The sequence below is a fragment of the Nasonia vitripennis genome, chromosome 1, assembly GCF_009193385.2.
Source record: "Nasonia vitripennis strain AsymCx chromosome 1, Nvit_psr_1.1, whole genome shotgun sequence".
Taxonomy (NCBI): Eukaryota; Metazoa; Arthropoda; class Insecta; order Hymenoptera; family Pteromalidae; genus Nasonia; species Nasonia vitripennis.
The window spans coordinates 11,477,841-11,502,485 of NC_045757.1; the positions used below are offsets into that span (position 1 = coordinate 11,477,841).

General features: G+C 35.0%; 2 protein-coding genes across 7 annotated transcripts in view; one reads left to right on the plus strand and one right to left on the minus strand.

Moving 5' to 3' along the window:
- The window catches only part of LOC100115854 (fat-like cadherin-related tumor suppressor homolog), a 278,987-nt gene that overhangs the window by 13,806 nt on the left and 240,536 nt on the right, over window positions 1-24,645 (plus strand). The gene's annotated exons all lie outside the window — the stretch shown is intronic.
- On the minus strand, window positions 1,632-14,726 carry LOC116416410 (dynein heavy chain-like protein PF11_0240). Of its 4 annotated transcripts, none has more exons than XM_032601364.1 (11): window positions 14,506-14,656; window positions 14,318-14,426; window positions 13,929-14,138; window positions 7,723-7,939; window positions 6,825-7,229; window positions 6,244-6,501; window positions 5,282-5,517; window positions 4,370-4,426; window positions 2,674-2,836; window positions 2,097-2,202; window positions 1,632-1,808 (listed from the first exon to the last, which is right to left on the minus strand). In XM_032601364.1, exons 5-8 carry the CDS (start codon window positions 7,075-7,077, stop codon window positions 4,415-4,417), a joined length of 759 nt encoding a protein of 252 aa, XP_032457255.1. In that variant the 5' UTR covers window positions 7,078-7,229; window positions 7,723-7,939; window positions 13,929-14,138; window positions 14,318-14,426; window positions 14,506-14,656; the 3' UTR covers window positions 1,632-1,808; window positions 2,097-2,202; window positions 2,674-2,836; window positions 4,370-4,414. The 4 variants fall into 4 exon arrangements, with proteins under 4 accessions (XP_032457255.1, XP_032457251.1, XP_032457249.1 ...); XM_032601360.1 differs by having other exon boundaries at window positions 2,674-3,143; XM_032601358.1 differs by having other exon boundaries at window positions 2,674-4,426.

The following is a 24,645-nucleotide window of genomic DNA, read 5'->3' on the forward strand; positions in this document are numbered from 1 at the left end:
CAGTATCTAAAATAAATTCAGAAGAAAGAGAAGGAAATGCCAAAATTGGAGGTTTTGTAAGAACCTCTTTTAATTTTGAAAAGGCTTTTTTGACAATCTTCTGACCATAAGAACTTAGTCGATTTTTCAGTTAATTTATACAAAGGTTTTGCTATATCAGCAAATCCTTTAATGAGACGCCTCCCACACAGCATGAAATATTTCTGAAATATTTCAGAAATATTGGCACGAAATATTTGAAATCTTCCAGGAATATTTCGACGAAATATTTCTGAAATATTGTTATGTCCCTTAATTTCTTACATTGAAATATTTTTTGAAAGAATGTTGAAATATTTCAGAAAGTTTTTTTGAAATATTGAAGGAATATTCTTGCAATAATATCATTTCACAAAACCCCCTGGCTTGCAAATCTGGCATGAAATATTTCCTTGAAATATTTACGGAATATTTTCGAATTATTTCTGAATTAAAATTTTATAAAAAATTTTCAGTAAAATAATTCTGGAAAATTCCAGAAAACTTCCATGAAATATTTCTTTTCTATATTTCAGGAATATTTTCGAATTATTTCGTTGCCCCTAGTCTAGGAGAACAAAGCAACAAAATAATTCTGAAATATTTCTTAAATATGGTAAGGAAATACTGCATGAAAGTTTTCTGGAATTTTTCACAATTATTTGACTGAAAAATTTTTTATAAAATATTAAATACAGAAATAATTTAGAACTATTTCGCAAATATTTTAGGGAAACCTGCAGGGAAATATTTCAGAAAGATTTCCGAATTATTTCGTGGTTTTCATCTCGGCAACGAAATAATTAAAAAATATTCCCGAAATATAGAAAAAAATATTTCATGGTTGTTTTGTGGAATTTTTCAGAATTATTTTACTGAAATTTTTTGATGAAATATTAAATACAGAAATAATTTCAAAATATTTCGAAAATATTTCAGGGAAACCTGCAAGGAAATATTTCAGAAAGATTTCCGAATTATGTCTGTGTTTAACATGCACGAGAAAATTTTCAGTGAAATAATTTCGGAAAATTCCAGAAAACTTTCATGCAGTATTTCCTTACCATATGTAAGAAATATTTCTGAATTATTGCGTGGCTTTCGTCTCCTAGACTACAGGCAACGAAATAATTCAAAAATATTCCTAAAATATAGAAAAAAAATATTTCATGGCAGTTCTCTGGAATTTTTCTGAATTATTTTACTGAAAATTTTTGATGAAATATTTCAGGGAAACCTGCAAGGAAATATTTCTGAAAGATTTTCGAATTATTTCTGTGTTTAACATGCACGAGAAAGTTTTCAGTGAAGTAATTTCGGAAAATTCCAGAAAACTTTTATGCAGTATTTCTTTGCCATATGTAACAAATATTTCAGAATTATTTCGTGGCTTTCGTCACCTAGACTACGGGCAATGAAATAATTCAGAAATATTTCTCAAATATAGAAAAGAAATATTTTATGGAAGTTTTCAGGAATTTTCCAAAATTATTTTACTGAAAAAATTTCTAGTGTATATTACATTCAGAAATAATCCGAAATACTCCAGAAATATTTCATGAGGCTTTGTTTGACGATGAGTCTTCTGTAAACTAATCGAATAGTATGTGTTATAATGTTAAATTAACTTTTATTAAGAATAAAAAAATTATAAATAATAATATAAATAATATATTAATAATGTTTTAGACAAGTAATAGTTTTATTAGCATTTGTGATGTTATTATTCATCTTCAGTATCGTCGAAATTCGGCACTACCGGCATGAATTTGGCACGTTTCGCAGGAGCTCTGAAATTAATAATATAAATGTATCATGTAAAAAAGCTATTTATGCAATTTTTCTTGATACATGAGAGAAAATATGTCGGGAAACAAATATTCGGTTTGAATATAGTTACGATTTTGAACTTCTAACTTCAAAAAAAAAATTGAGCGCACGGTGGATTTAGTTAGTAAAATAAAATGCACGCCCTGGCATCGAAGAATAATGTCCGTCACATGGACTCATTACTTTCTCGGAAAATGAAGCTATATTTTAAGCCCGTGTAACGATAACTAGTATTTTTCTTTACTTACTGCGACGAACGCTTGAACCTGGTGGTTGAGGTATCCAGGCGCAACTTGATACTTTTTTTAACGGCATCTTCGGTGGCCGTGACCGGGAACGCAGCTTCAACGGCAACTATGTGATAAAATATAGTTATATTATATAATACGCACATTTTACTGAAATTTTTAAGGTAGTTCTAAAATCCAGCTATATTGAATTTAGATTACACCAATAATAATAATAGAATAATAATAGTAATAATCGATCTATAATTTGATTCAATGGAATTACTCTAATTATATTATTATCGTTTTTATGGTCAAAATCTGTATCAAAACTGGAATTGAATAAAAAAGGAAGCAAATAAAAAACTTTTTAAATAAAGCTTTAAATAAAAAACCGCGTCTGTAGTACCGTACTGTTAAGATTAATAAATCGTTCTACCGAAGGAAATTTCGATCGGACTCTTTGTGTTTCTGAAAGTTTGAAATACAAAATATCCTGTGGCGGAATTGCGAAGCTTTATCTACAACATCCCCTTTATCTGAACTAATTTGTGGTATTGGAACTACCTTAAGTAAAAAATGTTGCGCCATTACTTACGAAATATGCATGAACACAGTGTGAGGGCAGAAAATTTTTTTTTCTTGTCCTTAACTCCATAGAACGTGTAATTTGTCATATTTTCTGGCGTTAAGCAATAATCTAACAGTTTGTACGTCATGTCGTGCAAATTATCGCCGCTTTTCTTTTTAAAAAATTCAACCTAAAACAATTATTTATTTTAATTTATTTAAATATCAATTAGGTCAGCGTTTATGCATGCGGTATGGGTTTACATACCCCGCACATACGTGGGTTAACGGGGTTTATATTCTTAGGATTTACGGGTTTTGGGGGATCATATATTTGTAGGATCAATGATTTGAGATATGATGGGTTATTAGGTCATAGTATACCTCTTCTCATTATGTCTCGTAGACTGATATCAAACTATTATTGGCTATAAAGAAAAATAAATAATGGGTGATTGATTTCATTCCGCGACAGCCGAAATCGATGTATAGCCTGTTCTGTGTTAATAAATAAAAAATTGTATTTTAGTGGTATGTGTTTTGAAAAGTAGATTATTTCAATGAAAATCACAGTAATTGTAAGACAATCGTAAACATGTTTTAAATAATTTAGTAACATTTAAGAAAACTTATTAAATAAATTACTGGCTTAATTTTATATATGTAATACCAATAATATAATAATTAAAAATATCAAAAATACATTTATTTTTTAATGTATTATTTTCACATTTATTTAATAATATTTTCTTAACGATATGAATTAAAGGAATATCGAACATACTATTAATAAAGCGTTTTCTTAATTTTATGTTCAAATTTCGTACTTAATACAGCGTACCTTTTTTTTTAATCGGCAAAGAAGTTGCCTCGGAGAGATTTATAAATATTATATAAAGAATTTCATTCTAATTTAATAGATTGAAAACTGTATCAAAATTAATATCGAAACCATATCCCTTTAATTCCAATTCATATTCTCGCCGTGCGCTAAGTGCAACTTTTACTCACGCTTGTGTAAACAAGCGTCAGCGAACGAAGCATTTATGGTACGTTTTGTCATAATATATTGTTCGATAAGAGTGCGACAAAGTGATTCTCGCACGAGTGTGATTATCAGATAGTATCAGATAGTAGATACATTTACACACAAGAATCACTTTATCGCACTAATATCGAAATGGTATATTACGAAACTATCGTACGATGTTTTATGACACAACGTGCGTGATCCGAGATTTAGCGAGTGCATTTTTGCACGCGCGTGCGGTAAATCGAGGTTTACGCCACGGCGTGTCATAAAAAGCCTTATTACATACTAGTCTTGAAGAAACGAAATATTTGATAGTCATGTTAGCGCCCAAGCGTAGCAAGGTCGATATTTACGCCATGCAATAGTGGACCACTTAAGTCATAAGTATCGTTTATTTTTTATAGCACTGCCTTAGCTTGGTTCGCTGACACCCCTATACATGCCCTAATATCCTGAAAACTAATTATTATAAATGTAACTTATAAAAAAGAATGAAGGTTGCTTTGGAGTACAATCATGTTTTAATTGTCGCTGGATCATATATCTTATCACTACTATTTATATATATATATATATTACTTGACAGACAACTTTCCAATTGAATGCAAGATTTTTTTGTTTTGTCCGAATCCTAATCACCACTTCTCCTAATTTTGTAAATTACTTTTACTTACGATATACTTTTACTTACTATAATATATGAAAACAAATTGATCACGCCAATGTCAGGAATATCCTAGTGCGCCACCTCAAATAAAAAAATTTCATTTTATCATTGCTTTAAAATACGTCACGTACATCAAAATCCAAGCATATGATTCGCACTTATGGATGAATATGGATAATGACAGGAATAACTACTAATGTAAAATCGGACAGAATAGAATATTGTGCAACTAGGGGGAAAATTGGCTTTTTCTAGCGAGGATGGTATATTTGAGCACGAATGGGAGTCACACTGTAGACGCTGACTCCAAGTCGTGCTCAAAACATAATCCGAGTCTGAAAAAGCTACTCCTCCCCTGTCACGTTACACACAGTTCTTTTCAAAAATAGGTAATGAATAGGCCCTTTTCTATGCACGAAAAACAAATGGGAAATTGAGGACTTTACAGTGTAAATTTGTAATTTTAAAAATTCTTAGATTTAACAATTTTAATAATTTTTAAAACAATTTGCTAAAAGCAGCAACGGGAGGAAAGTTTTCTTTCCTCCCGCTACTGTGAAAAACACGATGTTCCATTCGATTTTTATGTAAGGAAAGGGCCTTTCCATGCAGTATTGAACAAAATAATATAAATTAGTCATGTATGAAAATGATTGAAATAGTATATTCAAAGATATTTCTGATTAGGTGTTCGTAAAGTTACACTTTACACATATTGTAAATTTCGTTAATTGAAATTTAACACAGTCGTGATAGATGCTTTATCATTTGTGACAAATCAGCAATCTAACACGGTTGCAAAATTGTACGGTATGAAAACTACAAATTGGACACATGAATTTCTTGTTTCAAAGGTGAATCACTCAACCAATAAGCAATCATCATTATATAGGAATATTTATACAGTGGTTATCTACATAAAAATAAAATACTTACAACGCAGTGGAAAAACTTCTTATCTGAGTTCAATTTTTCTTCTATGGTTTCGATTTTTTTCTCTTTTCCGTCAATTGGAAAGTACTGTGACATACTCTTTATCAGAGCAGTTGATCCACAAGTTCCCTCTCGACCAAGATTCATCCCATGAGATTGTAACGATGCTACTTTATGATCTAGTGCATTTTGCTTGAGTGAGATCTTGTGCACTTCAATTAAAGTTTTTTTTTGCATACCTATAAATGTAATATATTTTTTAACGTTTAAGTTTTTAATCAATGAATGTGGTTTTCTGTCCTTGGTAAAGTGCTCACACACGAGTAAGATTAGACGTACTTGATCAATAGTTTTTAGAGAAAACAATTATTACTTTAAATTTGTCATTTCAGCGTCCAATAGAAGACGCGTTATTGTAATGCAGGGATATTCGAATCCCTCTTTATGAACACTATAGACGAATCGAAATAATTTAATAATGAAACTACGACTTTTTAAAGGGATGTCGTCGCTAAAGCTTCACAAATCCGCCATGGGGTATTTTCCAAACTTTTAGAAAAACAAAAAATCCGATCGAAATTTCCTTCTATAGAACGATTCATCAAACTTAATAGTACGGCGCTTCAGAGCCGGTTTTTCATTGCAAGCTTTATTTAAAAAGTTATATGTAATAGAAAAACAGTGTTTTTAGCGACGACGTCCCCTTAACTTCTATAATAATGTAAACAATACGTGAAATTTCTAATTAAAAAAAACGAATGTTGAAATATAATTTATACACGAAGGAAATACTACATGTTACACTAATTACATTTTTATTCATTGTGAACCATCGCTTACTTTAGTGTTGCGTGCGAGCTATAAACAATAATATGTAGGTACTGTAGCAAATCTATATTTACAGCGATTATAGGTAAGTATTAAACTTTCGCCCTTAAATTAAACAATTCTCTTATATATCTTACCTAATATTAATTTTAGTGCTTCTTCTGTTGTCGTAAATGAAAGGTCGGTTTGTTCGATTTCTCGTATTGCATTCCTAATTAACATATTTTGCGCAGTTACTAACACATTTGTTGGACCAGATTTTTCTGTTTTTTCATCAGCTGGATTTCTTGCTTCATTGTCTAAATCAGTTTCTGATTGTGTATCATCTTTCTTGTCTTTCATTTGACCTCGTTGCTTCTCCTCGGCTACTTTTTCTTTTCGATGCACTATTTTAGCTGAAATATTATTACATACATACCAAGAATTAAAAAATAATTAGTAATATATAGTTAGTAATATATCAATAAAAAAACACAGTCAAAGCAGCATTTGTAAGGAGATTATGATATATATTTAGCACGAATAAAATCCTTTTAGTGCGAATACAAAATAAAGAAATAAAAAAGTCAATTTATGTGGATTAATTTGTGTCTACATAACTATATAAAAAAAATTGTGTTCTGATGATCAATAAACAAATTAGTATCGATCCTTGTAACTAGATACAAATACATGAGCTAGATAAAAATTGTCAATTTTTTACTATACAAGTAATTACCTTTATTTTTGCTTAATTCTAAAAGAGAGACTGATTCTGGCTTTTTGGGAAACTCATCTTCAATATCTTCAGGATAGATCATTTCGTCATTACTATCTTTGGAATCGCTCTTTCCATCATCACTATCTTTAGAATCGCTCTTTTCATCGTCATCATTATCAAAGAGATCATTTAAATTGTCTAATTCCTTATTTTTATCAGTACTTTCCGATCTCGAGCGTTTTTTTGGATTTTTCTTGCTATTACGTTCCATTTTCTTATCTTTCAATCCATCTTCAGGACTATAATCGTAATTTCGTTTTTTATTTCTACTTGATCGACTTGCTTTCAATTTTTCTGTATCGCTAGTATCCGGAATATCCACTAATTTTTGTTTGATTTCTTGAACAGCATCTATGTAGTTATCTGCTCAGAATGTAATGACAAGTAAATTAAAACGTCTATTATGGTATCTTTGGCTTTTAGAAATAATTAATAATGAAGTCCATTTTTCAAAACCGCAATTTATTATCTATTTGCATATTTTGTATTGTATTTTTATTTCTTATCACTGTGGTGATTTTCGTAATATTGTATTTTAGTTAGATTAAGTAACATTTAATAAAAGAAACATAATAATTACTGATACGAATTTTGATAGTAAATAAATATCTTAATTATATTATGTACGTTTATTTATATTTGAAGACAAGACCTTTACAGAATTTAAGTATCAATGCTACTACTAAAAAATTTTTCATAGGTCTTCAATTATGTGTAAATATAAATTATATAATTAATAATATAAAGAATATGTATAGAATAGGAAATTTTAACATTTTGTTTTCGAAAATAAATACTAGACTTCATTTGTAATCACCAAAAGCCAATAATATGTATATAAATATAAAAAATTAACCTTTTGATTTGATAAATCGAGTATATGAATATGCTTTCCAGTCCTTGACTGGTTTTGTACAACTATAGCTGCAAGTTTTTTTATTTTTTCTGGCTCAATGATTGGAGGCCACATTAACGTCTTCTTATCAAGGGTTATCCATAAAGATGGCACAACATGTTTTTGACCGTCTTTATCTTCAATAATAGCAAATTTTTTCATAGTCTCCGACATTATACTGTCCAAAAATAATAAAATTATTGTTACGTATTTTTTACTAGTAAAAAAATAATTAATAATATATGTTCTTAAAACCAGAAGCGTATCAATCAAATTGGGAAAAGATTACCAGTTCCGATTAGGGACAAAGAAATTAAAAAAAATAACTTATTTGCTATTACAATTGGACCAATAGTTCTGAAAATATTGCAGTATAGGTAAACAAGCATACATCCACGCACGCAAACCCACGTGCATTCACACACACGCGCGCGCGCGTGTCCATGATGTCATTTGATTCTAAGGAGCTTCAACAGCAACTTCGAACATGTTTATTTTTAAACATAAAATTGTATTATTATTGCAATGCTTTCAGTGACATGCAGAATAGAGAAGTAGAGATAAAAAAAATTGTTCGATTCCATAACATATTTAACGCATCACAAATTAAAATTATCAAATAGTTAGAGTATTGGAATATAAAGTATTTGTACGTTTTTATGAGTCGTGTGAAATATTATTAGCAATATCTTTTCAACGATGTATATTTTCCTTACAATCGCTTCAAAATTTATTATATTAGATGGCTAATGAAAATATTTAGAAAAAACAGTGCATTTAAAATGCAAAAGTAAGTAAAATCGGCTTCGAATTCAAATTCGTTATATAGCATCAACATCCTGCTTTTTATATAACACGTATACTCCGGAAATTTGACAAGGCACGTTGCAATTAATTGTTGCAATCGAACGTTAAATATATACGAACTGTGTTTAAGAAGAACAACGTGATTTATTACAATTTTTTATTTTTTACGATACCACCCATAAAAAAATCATGACCGAATTTTGTAGAGCCAAGGTAGACGCTCTGTTATTCGCTCGTCTGGATAAGAGAGCGCAACCAGCGCAGTTGTTAATCTACTCTTGTAAATAATGCATTTGATATAATTGTACAATATTTGTAATACATTCATGCTATATGATAATTTACAGAAATATTGCAGATATTTTAAAAATATTATCGAAACAATAAACCAATATTTCTTATGCAGTCAAATTTCATATGCGATCAGAATTTTTTATTATTATATTTAACGAAAAGCTTTTTCCTTGCTAAATAATTATGAATATATGATCTTCAAAAAATTAATTATTTTGGAATAATACAGTTTTATTTCATATACTAGATGATTTGGAGTGCATTACATATCAAATCAAAATATTTATACATATTCAATCAGGATTAACTAACAAAAGTTTTTAAATTATACGAAAGAATGCAAAATTGGGTATGTTATAAAATTTGTTGCAGATGGAATTTTAAACATTTTTGCTTGAATCATATCTGAACGCCATTCTTCCAGTACATCCGATTCTGTAACAATATTAATGCCTAAAACGTTACTTCGGAAGTCAGAAAAAGTAAACAAATCTTGTCTTTTGACGCAACGTTTGCCTATAAAATATAAAATATCATTTCTTTTACAAATATTTACAACATTGACAATAGTGCCGTCAGTGAGCATCACGCAATTATTTCTAATATCATCGACATTTATTACGCATGAATCAAACGAAAACTTGTTATATTGACATTCGAAATCCCGATTATTAGTAACTAATCCACTGTAATGTATTTTTTTGACATGAGTCTGACGTTTTGCTGCATTGTTTTGATTTTTAATGTCCATAATAGAATCATATTCTGTTAGTCTTCTCATAATTTGCGGTAAGGGTTTTTCTCCCTTTCTTATAAATTTTTTCAATGAGCACATATAGTTTTCAAAAGGGAAGGCGCTGAATGATTGTAAATCACCATATTTTTTAACATCTTTTGCTAAATGCAATAAATTGTGTATATTAAATGTGACACTTTCGTAACCATAAATTTTTTGAAAACTATTACTGAATTGGATCAACAAATCTTCAGCATACCTAATATTTACATCTTCTTGGCATAATTTCTTGTTTGAAAGTATCGAAATACTTGTGTGCAATAATAAAAAATTATTGTATACATTTTTTTTTAAAACGTCTTTTAAAATTGCTGCTCCGAAATATAACAGAAAATGACGAAACTCTGTTGCTTTTCATATTTTCCAATATACTAAAGATCGACAACGTCGATTAAAATCTGTAGGTAGTACATAGCTTAGATTAACTAGTCTTTCAGAAATTGTATTAATCTGTGCTTGTGACAGTTTATACGTTTTATTATGTCGTCCCTTATCTCCAATCCAATGCCTGATCAATTGTCTCATTGCACCCAAATATACAAGGTGCATCGCGTCTAATGGTACATTTGACACTAACCCTACACCTGGCAAATTATTCAAAACCGTCAATCCTTTTTGATATATTTCTAAATACTCCAGGTTCCTAAAGCCCTCATCTGTTCTTAATAATACATGGCAGTATTCTTTTAACTGATTTACATTATCTGATGGAAAACAAACAGCATTATAGTAATCACCTTCTACAATACATTTTGTACAGCTGTCATAACCACTGGGATATTTTGTGTTTAAAATAAAAGCTTTAGCCGGGGAATCGCAGATAAATCCATCGATCTTTACATAATATATTTTTTCTTTGTATTCGTACGCATCATTGATTAGTTCTGTTGCATCCGAAGTAAAAAGCTGGAGAAAGTTATTTGCGTTTTCGGGTTTTTGTTTACCGTAGTACATGCCAATGACATACACCCCTGGGAAATCGTAGTCTTTGCACAAAATGGGCCATATACTTTTTGATGATGACTTTCCTGTTATTGGCGCACCATCAATATTAATAAATAGATTCAGTGTATCAAACACATGACCTATCTCAATCCGATTTTGCACAATTTTCTTGACTGCATATTTTAATCCCACATGACAATATTCACCACTGTCCATACTTTTAACATCTGTTGATTGTGGTGTTTGCAATAAAGTGCGAGGATCTTTAGGAAAAACAGTATCAGTAAATTTGTTTAGTATAGACTGTAAATTTTTTAGAGCATCATGGTGTATAGCAAATTCTTTTGCCCAATTCGAAATGGCATTTATAAAATTTGTATTTTTTGTAGCAGGAAAACTATCTAGTAAATATTCTAAGTCATCATTGTCAGGAATACTATCGGCATCACTATCGCTATATCTATATGTATCATCATAACTATCATCTATCTCATAATTATTTTCATTTTGAATGCAGTCTACCTTTTCATTGCCGAAACTGAAACAATGTTCTGCAACATTTGCAATTTCAACAGCGTTTTCATCGATTTCATTTTCTGTACTTATATTATAATTAAAATTTAAAAAATGTTCATCAAAACTACTGGCTGATTTTTCCATAGAGCAGTCGGCATCATACTCTGCGGAGGATTCATCTGTTATAGAGGGCAATTCGCTTATAGTTGCTTTATTTTCTGACGTAGAGCATGAAGCAATAACATCATCAATATCGAGTGCTGCTTGTTGCTTTGCTAATGGTACTAATTGTTTTTCACTTTGAGGCATTACTCCTTTTCGTTTTCTTGGCATTTTAGCCGAATAATTGCTGTTAAAAAAAAAAAAAAAAAAAAAAAAAATAATGCGGTACATATACGACTAACATATAATATATACAAAGAAATCTCACCTCTGCTGTTACAAGTAAACTCAAAAATGGAAAATTTTAAGAATCAAACAATCAAGATTTACAGTAAATAAATTTTAATTTAGGTAAATACCAAAAATTGCGTCAGCAGAAGCACTGTATTTGAATAAAATTTTAATCTATTTTTTTTTATAAATTATTTATTGAACAGTAAAATTGTACCGATAAGCTGACATAATCGAATTCTTTTATCAAATGAACTCACTAAAAAGATTAACTGCTATTTATTTTTAGCAGTAAATAGCCTTCGTGTACACAGTTATTTTCAGAGTTATGAAGTAATTTTCACATGTAACTAATCGTCAAATTCTGAAAAGCATTGAAAACGTTCATATACTTTCCACATTCCATATTAAACATGTATTTTGTTAATTAATATTCATTTAAAAAACATGCAGATCACAGAAAACAACAGCTTAAGAACCAGTCGGAGCACATAGTTCGTAGTGCAATCGCTGGCGCTGCACTTGGGTGATGAGTTTCATGCAAACAATCAAATTAAACAAATGTATGCACCTATGGCTTAAAAGGCTTCTTGATAACCGTAGCTATGCGGCGATAAAGGAGTGGGTAAGTATGGTTGGGTGGTCATTAAATCTGTATTTTTTTATTAGATTAGAATGACAAACACGACGTAACAGACAAAATTTTTCAGCTACTGGCACTTGCATCTCGCGTGCAACATCGTGTGCATGATTCTAATCTAGTAACAAAACACATTTAATATCCACCCAATCATGTTCGCACTACCTTTATTAGCTTATAGTCATAGCCTCTTAGATTATAAAAGTGCATAACTTTTTTTTATTTTGCTTATTATGATTTACGCATATAGTGTGCGTGCATAAAGAGCTGCTTTACACTCCGACATTCATACGTCAACAATTTCTCGGTACGTATACGCATAGCAAAAAGTACTATTTAAACCCCCCTCTCTTCCTCCCAAAAAACAAGACCCATAGTAAAATACAATTGATTGAGTAAAAGCTGAGATCTCTGTGTATACATACATACACGACACAGGCACACACATTTCTTCACAGGCTAAAACACTCAATTTACAAAAAATACTTTAAAACATAAATAAATTACATTCCTGTACGCAGTTAATTGAATATTTTTGGCCAAAAATAACTTTCTTTTGAAGTTATAACAAATCACTAGAAAATCATAAATTTTCTTAAAATCGTAATTCGAAGATCTTATAATCCAGGAATTACAAAATTAGCTAACGATATCTCAGTCGATGAAAAGCAATGCAAGTAAACGCAACTGTTTTTTTTTCTCTCTGCATATATTACTCGAGCGAACAGCTCTTATCTGTTTTTCTAAATATAATAGTGATAATATTTAAGATGTTGATCTGCTACTATAACCTTATACTGTTAGTACTGACAATATGAACAACAAAAACATCTACAACTAAATTTATGTTGTATGTTAATTTTTTCATTTCAGGTTTAATGTGTTTGCACAAAATGATGAAGAGGGTATTGGGTTTCAAATAGATTATTTTGTTAATTATCTACTGTAGGTCTAGATGTATTCGAAAAATTACATTTATTTAGTGTTCAAACTTAAGTATTTATTCAGGAATTATAGTGAAATTTTAACAGAGAATAACGGATGTGCATCAAAGATTGGCAATCTAACCCTACTTTATATAAGTATCAACAAACAGCATTTAGGACTCTAAAATGTATTTACTATTATGACGTACGTAAGTCAAATTATACAAAAAAATATAATATTTTTATGCCAAACATAGCCAGCAATAGGCTTTGGGTGAATTCTGAGGAGTGAATTTTAAGAATATCAGTACACAAGTATGATAAATGCTGGGGCAGAAACAATATCTAGATCAGTACTTGATATTACGGTGTTATAAGCATTGTATTCAAGTTACACATCTGCACATAAACTTATAAAATTGTGTAGAAACAGGCTACGACATCTGCTTTTATCTCAACCTTCTTGGTTAAGATTGGACTTGGAACCCCATGGCATTGGCGATAAACAAAATCACGAGCAAAATCATGTATCTTTTGATATGAAAATATTAATTATATCAATTAACTTGAAAATAACTTGATTTACTGTTTCAATATGTTGAAACTAATTTTGATGCCAAATTTCACCTCTCAAAATGTAATACTTTTTAAATAAAAGCCAGATCAAAATTTAGAATCAAGTATTCAAATACGAGTGACTTGTGTGTATTCAATTTTTCGTCTACATGGAGCAGCAGAGACAAGTTTTCTTCGCAATTTAAAAATATACTGATTTGGAAAGTTTTATATTAAGATACATGTTAATTTATTCGTGGGGGATGTTACAACAATATTAAGAAATTGAACTAACCTGTTTGATACACTTGGATGTCAAAAACTAAGGCCTTGATGAAGCACCTGTTGATATTTGCTGCACAACGATAACCTCTCCAGATCAGACAAATGAACTTTGGACGTTGAAAACTGAAGCCTTGATATACACCTGCTGTTTGCTGATTACCTCTCCAGATCACCTCTAGATCATACAATCTTCATGCAGCATCACAAAGCGAAAGTTTTTCTGTAAAAAAAATGTGGGTAAATTAAACATATAAATCTCTGTATACTTTTGCATATTTAATTTGTGGACTATAATAATTAATATTGCTGTTTCTTTAGCAAATAGATGCGCATCTATATATATTAGCAATCTCTTTTCTTTATGAAAAAAAAGAAATAGATATAAATAAATAAACTAACCTAATAGCCTGTTGGAATGTATAGATACTGATGGCCACTAAGACTGCGTATCTGCATATAGCATGTATACAATACACGTGCGATGATCTTCCAAGTTATGGCATTGTCTCTGAAACGTTATATTATTGTTGAAAAAAGAATTATATTATTGTATATATTACTGAAAAAAAGATAAATTCTATACAAACCTCGAAAAAACGTGTATCTACTCCAGCGAGTTTTCCTCCAAATTGGCAAGTAAAGTCTGTAGAAATCTCGAAAAAACGTGTATTTACTGCAGCGAGTTTCCCTCCAAATTGGCGAGTCAATAATGAGCGGCCATATTGCTGCAGCTATTATGCTATATATATACCTATAGCTATATAGCGCTAGTGCTCGCAGCGCCACCATACATCACACATTCGCGACATAATTGCGCGCGGGGTAATTCAAATTTGAAAAGGAGCCATTATGTGATAAATTTTGTATAAACAGAAACAAATTTTCGCTAAATATATACAGTAGTATAAAACATTATAATACAATGCAAAAACTTATTATACGATTTATCAATATATCGTGATAAAAATAATAAATATAAATAGTACTATTATATAAAACAAAAAATACACTAATATATAATTTAATAATATATTATATTGTTTATTACAACAAAATTTAAATAAATAATTAAGAATAATTTTATAAAATAATCGAAAATAAGTTTTGAGTAGCAGGTAAATATGTATGGAAGATTCCATAAATATTTAATTTAATATTCCGCTGGAAGATTTATGTAATAATTCTGTGGACCATTCCATGAAATATATATGGAACCTTTCATAACTATTTCAAGAAATACTTGAAAATTATTTACGAAGTTCCACAGAAATATTTTATAAATATTCCATGAATATTTCATTGAATATTCCGCTGGAAGATTTATGTAATAATTCTGTGGACCATTCCATGAAATATATATGGAACCTTTCATAACTATTTCAAGAAATACTTGAAAATTATTTACGAAGTTCCACAGAAATATTTTATAAATATTCCATGAATATTTCATTGAATATTCCGCTGGAAGATTTATGTAATAATTCTGTGGACCATTCCATGAAATATGTATGGAACCTTTCATAAATATTTTAAGAAATAATTGAAAATTATTTGGGTAGCCCAAATGAAATATTTTCGGAAAATATCCTAAATCTTCCATGAAATAATTTAGTGAAGTATGTATTAAATAATTCAAAGCTATATTTCATGAAATATTTAAGGAATATTTCATAAATAATTCAAAAAATACTTAAATGTTTTGTTTCATTATTCCACAAAAATATTTAGAAATTATTTCATAAATATTTCAAGAAATATTTGAGTAAAGTATTTATGAAATAAATTAAAAAAATATTTTACGAAATATTAATGAAATATTTCACAAATAATGCTTTGGAATATTCAAAAAGTAATTCTAAGCTTCCAAAGGAATATTTATGGAATATTTCATAAATATTCCATGGAATATTTGAATTGAGTTGGTTTATTAATTTTCCGTGGAATATTACTGCATGATTTATGAAATATTTCGTTGAAATATTTTACTGAAATATTTCGAAATATTTCACTTAAATATTTCATGCTGTGTGGGCTATAATAACCACAGAAATTCACAAAACTCAACACAGTCTTTTTGTTATGAGGAATTAGCCAATTTACAACAGATTGAATTTTCTTTGGATCAGCTGATTTTCCTTTTTCAGAAACAATGTATCCTAAATATTCGACTTGCCTGCTGAAGAAAACACATTTCTTCTTATTTGGACGTAAACCTGCTTCTTGAAAACGAACAAATACCTTTTTTAAATTGGATATCATCTCATTAAATGACTTTCCTAATACCATGACATCGTCTAAATAAACTAAACAGAATTTTGAGAGGTAATCTCTGAGTAACTTTTCCATCAAACGTTGAAAAGTCGCCGGTGCATTGCATAATCCGAATAGCATAACCTTAAATTGCCATAAACCTTTTCCAATTGAGAAAGCTGTGATTTTCCTATCCTCTTCCCGAATCTTGATCTGCCAGTATCCACTCTTCAAGTCCAATGTACAAAACCACGAATATCCTGCAAGTTTATCAAGAGTATCATCAACTCTTGGTAAAGGGTACGAATCTTTAATCGTAATTGCATTAATTTTTTGGAAGTTAATACAAAAACGAATTTTTCCATCTTTCTTCTTCTTGGGAACTACAGGTGAGCAATACGAACTATCTGATTCTTCAATGACTCCTTGAGAATGCATCTCAGTAATACATTCATCTAATTCCTTAATTTGATGAATAGGGGGTCTTCGAATAGGTTGTTTAATTGGTTGATTATGGAGTAATTTAATTCTGTGTTCAACCAAATTACATTTTCCAGTAACGTCATCGTCTTGAAAAATTTCTTCAAATTCGTGTAGAAGATCCGCAAACTCGCGACGTTGATCTTGATCCAAGTTCTCTGAGTTCTTGTCAAAAATTTCTTGTAATGAGTCTGGTACAACCTTACTAGAATCGACTATTCTTGAAATTTGTTTATTAATGATTGAACTTGGAGTATTTAAAATAATTTTAGTAATTAAAACTGTAATATCAGTTGCATCAAGAAAATCTTCGATAACTTTAACTTCCATAGCTCTTGCCAGAGCAATTTGAAGTGAATAAATTCTTTCTAATTGAAGAATTTTCCGAATTGAATTGTCGAAAATAGCAATTATAAATTGAGCGCAGGCGATTTTATCTTGAGTTTTAAAAGGACAATCAGGATAAATTAAACCAGCTAATCTCATAAGATCAGCAGCTAATGTTGGAAAATCTTCACCCCGTTGTTGACGCCTGTTCTGAAATTGGAAATAATACGTTGGTGCAAAATGTACATCACCAAAACGTAACTCTAAACTTGATTTTAACTTATCAAAATCTATTGGATCAGTATCTTTATAGCTATCAAGAACAGATTTAGCTTTTCCCCGTAAAGAAGCAGCTAAAGCAACCATCATCCTAGCACTATCCCAATTATTTGCTCTAGCAATTAATTGAAATTGATTCAAAAACTCACGCAGTGGTGTGGTACCATCATAAGTATCCGGTTTGAGATTATAACCTAAATTAATACTTTGTGTTGATTGTGTAGTGTCCAGTGGATGTACGTTATTAGACCTTAACCTATCGGATGTGCCAGCCGCTATAGCAGAATTTGTGTTCATGTTTGTGTTAGAAATATTTGAACAACTTAGCTCAGTTAATCGACGTTCGAGATCCTGTTGTTTCCTTATCCACTCTGACCGTTTTTCACTTTCTCCTTATAGTTCTCGCGAAGCCGTCTCTCGGACAGAAAATCCTGATCCCGTCGTCGAAGTTCATCGGAAAGGTTTACTTCTTCCACAGAACGTTGAGATAAACGGACTTCTAAATCTTTTCGTTGAGCATGTTCGTTTTCTAGTTGTATCTTTAAGTTGTTTATTTCCTTAATAGCAGTCACCAATGTTGGATTTGGAACATTAGTGTGTGTATTGAAGATTGGGGTTTGTGAAGATTGTGTGTGTCCGAAAACAGTTGTGTCCTCCAAATTCGTCTGTTCAAGATTCAATAAATCCACTTCTCGTGAATCATCAATGGATTGTGCTGGTGCGTCCGGTTTGTGTGGTGTTCTTGGAAGCATCTTGCCAGATCGAAGATGCATAAAATAGTCACTCAAAAACACTAGTATCCCGGACGAGCCCCCAAAATGTTATGACCGGGTTCGGATAATAAAAATAACAACACGTTATTTATAGAAAATCACTCGAACTCAGACTCTTTATTCAAACGTAATCACAACTGTTCTCAACAGCTGACAGAACCAGACTGAACATAAACAATAACATCCGCGACGTCGTTGATCTCGTTGCTAAGGTCGCTATGCGCGATTCTTGGTGTTCGAATCGCGCAACGTTCAGGCTCGGTCAAAACAATATTTATTAAATCGAGAAAGTATTTCGAGTGACATGATTGAAAAATCAAATCAGTGTCTCAATGAATACGTATCTCGATTTGGGCATTTGTATGGAGAAAGACATATGACTTGTAATCTGCACCTTTTGTTGCATTTACCGGAAATCGTAAAACGTTTTGGTCCTCTGTGGACCACGCCTTGTTTTCCATTCGAAAACATGAACGGTACACTTAAAAGCCTAGTACATGGGCAAAATCATGCAGCTTTACAAATAAATTCATCGGTTTCACTATTTAACTATTCAGAATTAAAAAATAAATATTTAGTTCCCGGAAACGTTGTAAGTAATTACTGTGCTACTTTAGAATCAAAATCAAGGTTAAAGACGCAAAAAATTAATAGTAATATATCAATCGTAGGAAAAACAGAAAAAAAATTACATATTGCAGAGTCGATATTATATTGCTTCAGGAATATCGAGTTTGATGAAACGAAAGTTCATGTGTTTCGTAGAATTCTTATTAATAATATAGTTTTAGACTCTGTATCATATAAACGAAAGATAAAAACGAAATCGAACGTAGTTAAATATTCCAAAGATGGAATTTTTCATGTAGGCGAAATTTTAACGTTTGTAAAGTTATGTGTTTGCAATTGTACGGTATCGTGTGATAATTGTAATGAAAATTGTCAGAGCTATGCTATAATTAATAGCTATACTATTAGAGAAACTTTCTATTCTAATTTTTGTGCATCATACTTACCTCATATATGTATATTCATGTACCGTAAATCAACATGTTTCTACTGCCATTCTAGTAAGCGATATACAAGAGGTTTTATTTCAAATCAACATTGATAATAATATTTATATAATTATGCCTGTAAATACGTTTGAACAAGAATAAAATTTACATCAATTTCGTATACAATATAGTAATTCAAACTTGGTACCTCTAGGATTATCCTAAACTTCGATACTAAAGAAACGTACGTCTGGGTAGAAATCTGGAAAATTTCCAGACTTTAGAAATACAAACGGAAGTCTAGGAAATTCCCAGACTATGGAAATAAAAACGGAAGTCTGGGAAATTGCCAGACTATGGAAGTAAAAACGGAAGTCTGGGAAATTGCCAGACTATGCAAGAAAAATGGAAGTCTGGGGAATTGCCAAACTTGAAAAAATAAAAGATAGTACGTTTGGGCAGAAGTCTGGGAAATTCCCACCAGCCAGACTTCAGCCAGAAAATTTAGGAAGACTTGAGCAAGATTTTGCCAAGATTTATCCCAGACCATTTTTTTACACATGCAGCGAGCGAGAATCGTGTGTCGCGACGAGAAAACGCGTCCGATAATTGGCGTCAGGGACCCATCAGCGCGAAACGCAATATGTTCATCCCGTTTTTTGCGCGATGGCGTGAAACCCCCATACGAGTGTGTGCGTTGCATATAGGACAACACAGAACGGCGTCGGCGGAGCAGTGCGCGCGGGTATATAGTAGCGAGAAGTAATAACCGCGCGCATTCTCCTCGTAAAGACAAAAATAATGGGCCGACTCGCGAGGGCGCACATAGCGAGCGAAAGCAAAGAAAAAAGATGCCTGTAAGGATTTTTCGCGCGCCGCCACCGTCAAGACGCTCGTAACCGCGGGGCGCGCGCGCGGCTTTTAAGTGCGCTCGTTCCGCTAATGGATTTGCTAGCAGATTAAACTCGGGGGGCCCGAGCGTGCATTTTTCTTCTCTTTCCTGCTCTCTCGCTCTCTCATCCCTTCGACGACGACGACGACGACGACGACGACAAGGAGATGCTCCTTTTTGCCGAGTATTTACGAGCTGCTCGACTTTGAAGAAGCCTAACGAGATTCAGCATTGCGCACCAATCGTATTACAGCCGCGCGCTGCTATTATATATACATGCGTATGCAAACTTCCCGGGCTGTGACGGAGTTATTCGAGTCGGAAGCTATATGCCACACTATGCAATGGCAAAAGGGTTGCTCGTTGCTCCGGGTCCCTTGTGCAGGCTTCTTAGTGCGATGCTGATGACGGACTATGAAAATATAATATGCGCCGGGAGGAATTAGGCAAACCGCTCGGGAGTGCACAGTGTAAGCTTCTTTCGTCGGAAGAATAAAAATTCCGCTGTGAGCTTTCGCGCGTCGTGGGTAGCGTTATTTTTTTGTACTCGGAATGAGCAAAAGGCTCTTTCTGCAACAGCGCGACTGAGAGGAAATAACCACTGAATTTATGTCCGCCTTTAAAGGAGCGTAATTTCGGCCGACGAACGCCCACTCGGTATAGGCAAATTACAGAATACTCGAACAAGAAAATCATCGCGCGTATAAACCCCATAGGCACACACGGCTAAGGCTATATAACGATCGTCGTATACGAGCTGGTAAAAGAAAGCTCGAGAGCATCGGCTATTTACCGATGCGACTCTCCCTAGCGTTCTCCCAAACGTGATGATCGCGGTCAAATCCTACGTTTAGAAAAATCCTAGTGCATGCGAGGCTCTAGGTGTTGCGCACCTGTGTTGGGAGGCACAGCGTCGCAATTGGCATCCCTTGTGGGGATTCGCGATCATCGAAAGGGAGAGGTAAAGTGTTTTCGCGAGTGTTATTGTAAAGAGCGCGGAGTGTGAGCGACGGAAAGATGCGCAGCGGGCCACGAGGCAAGCTGCTGACGTCTTTTCATCTGGAGAGAGACGGCGAGGAGAGCTCAGCGATCAGTCGTCAGCTGTTGAAGTCGCACCATGTTGTGCGATGAATCAGATGACGAAACGGCCGTTCGTAGTGGGACTCGGAGTAGAGCCCAACGATAAACGTGATAGGGTGGGAAGCTCTACCGTGTCCCCACGAGATGTGCTGCGACGCGTGCGCTCTAGCGACAGCGAGTCAGCCAACGGCGACGACTGGCACACAGTACGTCATAAGCGTCGTCGGCGGGGCTCGCGAGTAAAGCTTTTCGACGAAAGTCGGAAGCGAGGAGACTCCTCGGTCTCGTTGTCGAGTGACAATGAGAGCCAAGAGAGATCTTCGAGTTTGTGCTCGAGTGAGAGAGACAGTGTGTGTACTGTGATCGCGAGGTGCGAACGGCCAGGTTACTTGCGGTTGTCCGAAAGGACGATAGCAAGAACCGCGGCCTGCGCAAGCTCCAGCACAGTCAGTGACGTGGCCGAGAGAGATGTGTTGCGAGGAGGCTCGGGCTCAAGCATAGACGTCAGCGTAGACAGCGGCTATGCGAGCCGAGTGAGTGTCGATCGCAGCGAGAGAGACGCTCGTGTGAGAGAGTTGGAAGAATGCGGACTCACTCTTGAGGATGCGAGAGCTCGAGTCTTAGAGGAGGAGCTTTCTGTAGCTTGGCGAGAAGCTTACAAGGAAGCCCTCCTGGAAGCTCGAGCGAAGCTGCGGGACGAGTTAGCCACGCTAGAGCATGAGCGTCGGCTGCAACGAGTCCGTGCGGAGGCGAGGGAGGCGACGCGAGAGCAGGTACGGGTCGAGGCGATAGAACAGACGCGTAAAATGGAGGAAGAGCGAATAGGGCGAAAGCCATGTTTGCGAGCCCCAGTCAAAACGACTGATTCAGTTCGCCCAGCTACTCTAGACCAGCTGAGAGGCAGACCGTCTGTATTCACGAGTGATATTGGTGACGCGGACAAAGAGTTGCTAGAGCCAGAGCGCGAAACGGTGCGACGCCGCGTCTCTTGGGGCAACTCTGGAGGTCGGCCGAGTATGCAACGGAGCTGTGTGAGCTCGGGTGAGGAGTCGGAGGAGGAGAGTGGACAAGGAGAGAAGAGTGCGGAAGAGGAGTCGGAGGAGGAGAGTGAGAGGAGAGAGAAAAGTGCGTCGAGAAAGAGACGGAGACAGAGAGGTTTGCTGAGCAGTGACAGCGAGCTCGAAGTTAACTCGAGCTGCGAGTCTAACTCAGCGAACCTGACGTCATCCGAACGCCGGAAAAGATCAGCCGACTCGCTCAGGGCTTTGGAGTTCCTGAAGCATTGGGAGCTCCAGTTCTCGGGCGAGAGTGATCACGAGGAGGCGGAGGAGTTTTTTGATCGACTGTGTGAGTGCAGAGTAGCGTTAGCGGTGCCAGACCGCGAGCTGCTAGCGGTGTTGCCGTGCATTTTCAAGTTGCAGGCAAGCCGCTGGTATCGGGCGAAGAGAAAGAGCCTGCGAACATGGGAGATGTTCTGCCGGGCCTTTCGTCGCCGATACATGGTTCCGTATTGTCGGGAGGATTTGGAGGAAGATCTGCGCAAGCGAACGCAGCACAGAGAAGAGAAGATCGCGGCGTATATCACGAGTCTTCAGTATCTGGCTTCGCGCTTTCGCCGACCTCCATCTGTTCGCGTATTATACGTCTCCGCATAAAATATGTATCACCTAGCACGGTTTGATTCTCGCGCCTCTTGATGACGAGTTAATTATGGCGCGCCAAGAAAAGAAAGAGCGCATGCGTAAGCCCTTCTGCGGTCTGAGATCGATTAGTGCGCGCGAGAGCGTCAGATTCGTTTCGGCATCGATCGAGAGCAGTGTGATCCGAAGCCTACCTCTATTCTCGTGTAGCTTTTGTATTGTGCCTGTAGTAATCGCCGTAATTTGAATTATATTTGTTAGTGAATCACTCGCGTGTGATTCCTCCCTTATTTCTATAATTCGTGTAAATAAAGTGCCTGTAATTCCGTGTGGGCGAGACACAAGCGTGCTGTTATCGCATAGCGAATCTTCGCTATAGGTCCCGGTCGCGACGACTCGACGAGTCGTCTCAAGTCGTTCACGGAGCGAGGGCTGGACCCGTTCCCGAGACGTCGGGGCCCTGTGACGTGCTGGGCGTTGCCACCCCGGGATATCTCCATCTTCTCGATCGACAATCTACCCAGAAGAGAGGGTGGTCCGTCACGTACAGCGCACCGATATTTGCGATTTGCGGCGTTATTGTAGGGGCTGATCCCCGAAATATTAGGTAAGCGAGCGCTCTGTAAATATAAGGATCGATTATCCACTGCGTAAGTTAAATTAGATAATAAGTTTTGACTTTTGTATTTATGCTTACATAAATTCATTAATTTACTTGATCAATAAATAATTTCTATTTCACTAGCTTGCTCAGGCTTTTCCCTCTATTCCGTGAGGGTTTTTATGCCTAAGCAAGTTACTGTTTATATTTAGTTTAACCGCGAAATTGTTGCATTTTTTTAATTTAAGAACCCGACTACTCATTCCTTTTCCCACTTCCTTCATAAATGTAATTTGACTGTTTTCACCATCCGAACGTGATTTGCTTCGTATCGCATATCAGAACCTCCTTCCGGAATACCGGAGAGCTATTGGTGAAAAGTGCGTCAACAGCTGGGAGGAGTTGGAGAGGTACGGCCGACGCTGGGAGCGGCTAAAAGAGTTAGATAGCCGTTACGCACCTCCGCTGCCAGCGGAGAAGATGCGCGTTCCCGGTGCGGCGTAGAAGGAGGAAGGAGAGACCCAGAGAGCCGCTGCAGTCGAGAGGACAGAGCATGCAGGCCCTGGTGACGAGTTGCCTTCTATCGAGGTTGAGGAGAGGACGAGTGAGAGAAAGAGAGCTTCAACGAGGAGAAAGAGAGCTACCGTATGACGCGGCCTGGTGCGTCCGACCGCTAATGCCGTGGCTCGAGGGGAGAGGCGAGGAGATGGTGCGTGCTTCACCTGCTGGGGCACCGGGCATTGAATTGCCCTGAGATGATCTGCTGGGCATGCCAACAAAAAGGACATTCACGAAGGGAATGTCCTGCGCGTAGGCAATTGCCACAGACATCATGCCAACTTTGCAGACGAGTGAGCCACTCAGATCTGTGTCTAGATTGCCGGAGAAAAATGGCAATGCTAGAAAGACGGAGAGCTGAGGAAGGAAGTGAGAAGAGAGAGAAGTCAGCGGAGGTGGAGAGAAAAGGATGTGAGAGAGATGTGCAGGGGAGAGAAGAGTGTTGTCACGTCGTGCGATTTTTCCAATTTTTTCAAAATCTTAAAATTTTATTTTTTTTTAAATGCATAAATGCGTACGTGACGCATTTTCAAAATAGATTCGAAAATGCGGGCCTGAAGAGAGAAAGCGAGGGACAGATATCCCTATCGTAAATCTCTTGAGCTGCGCGCATCGACACGAGGCATCAGCGGATGCATTAGAATAGCGATAGTAAAGTTTTTCTGCGCATTAGTCGGCAGGAGAAAATTTTCGGGGCGTCGGACCGAGCGCAATTTTATGACGAGCAGCTGCGTTTGCTCAAGCTATCGGCAGCGTCTAGAGCGACCGTTATTAAGACAGCCTACGAGGCTCGGACATTTATTTTTTTTTTTTTTTTTTTGCAGGGACAGTTTCGGAAAGTACGCACGC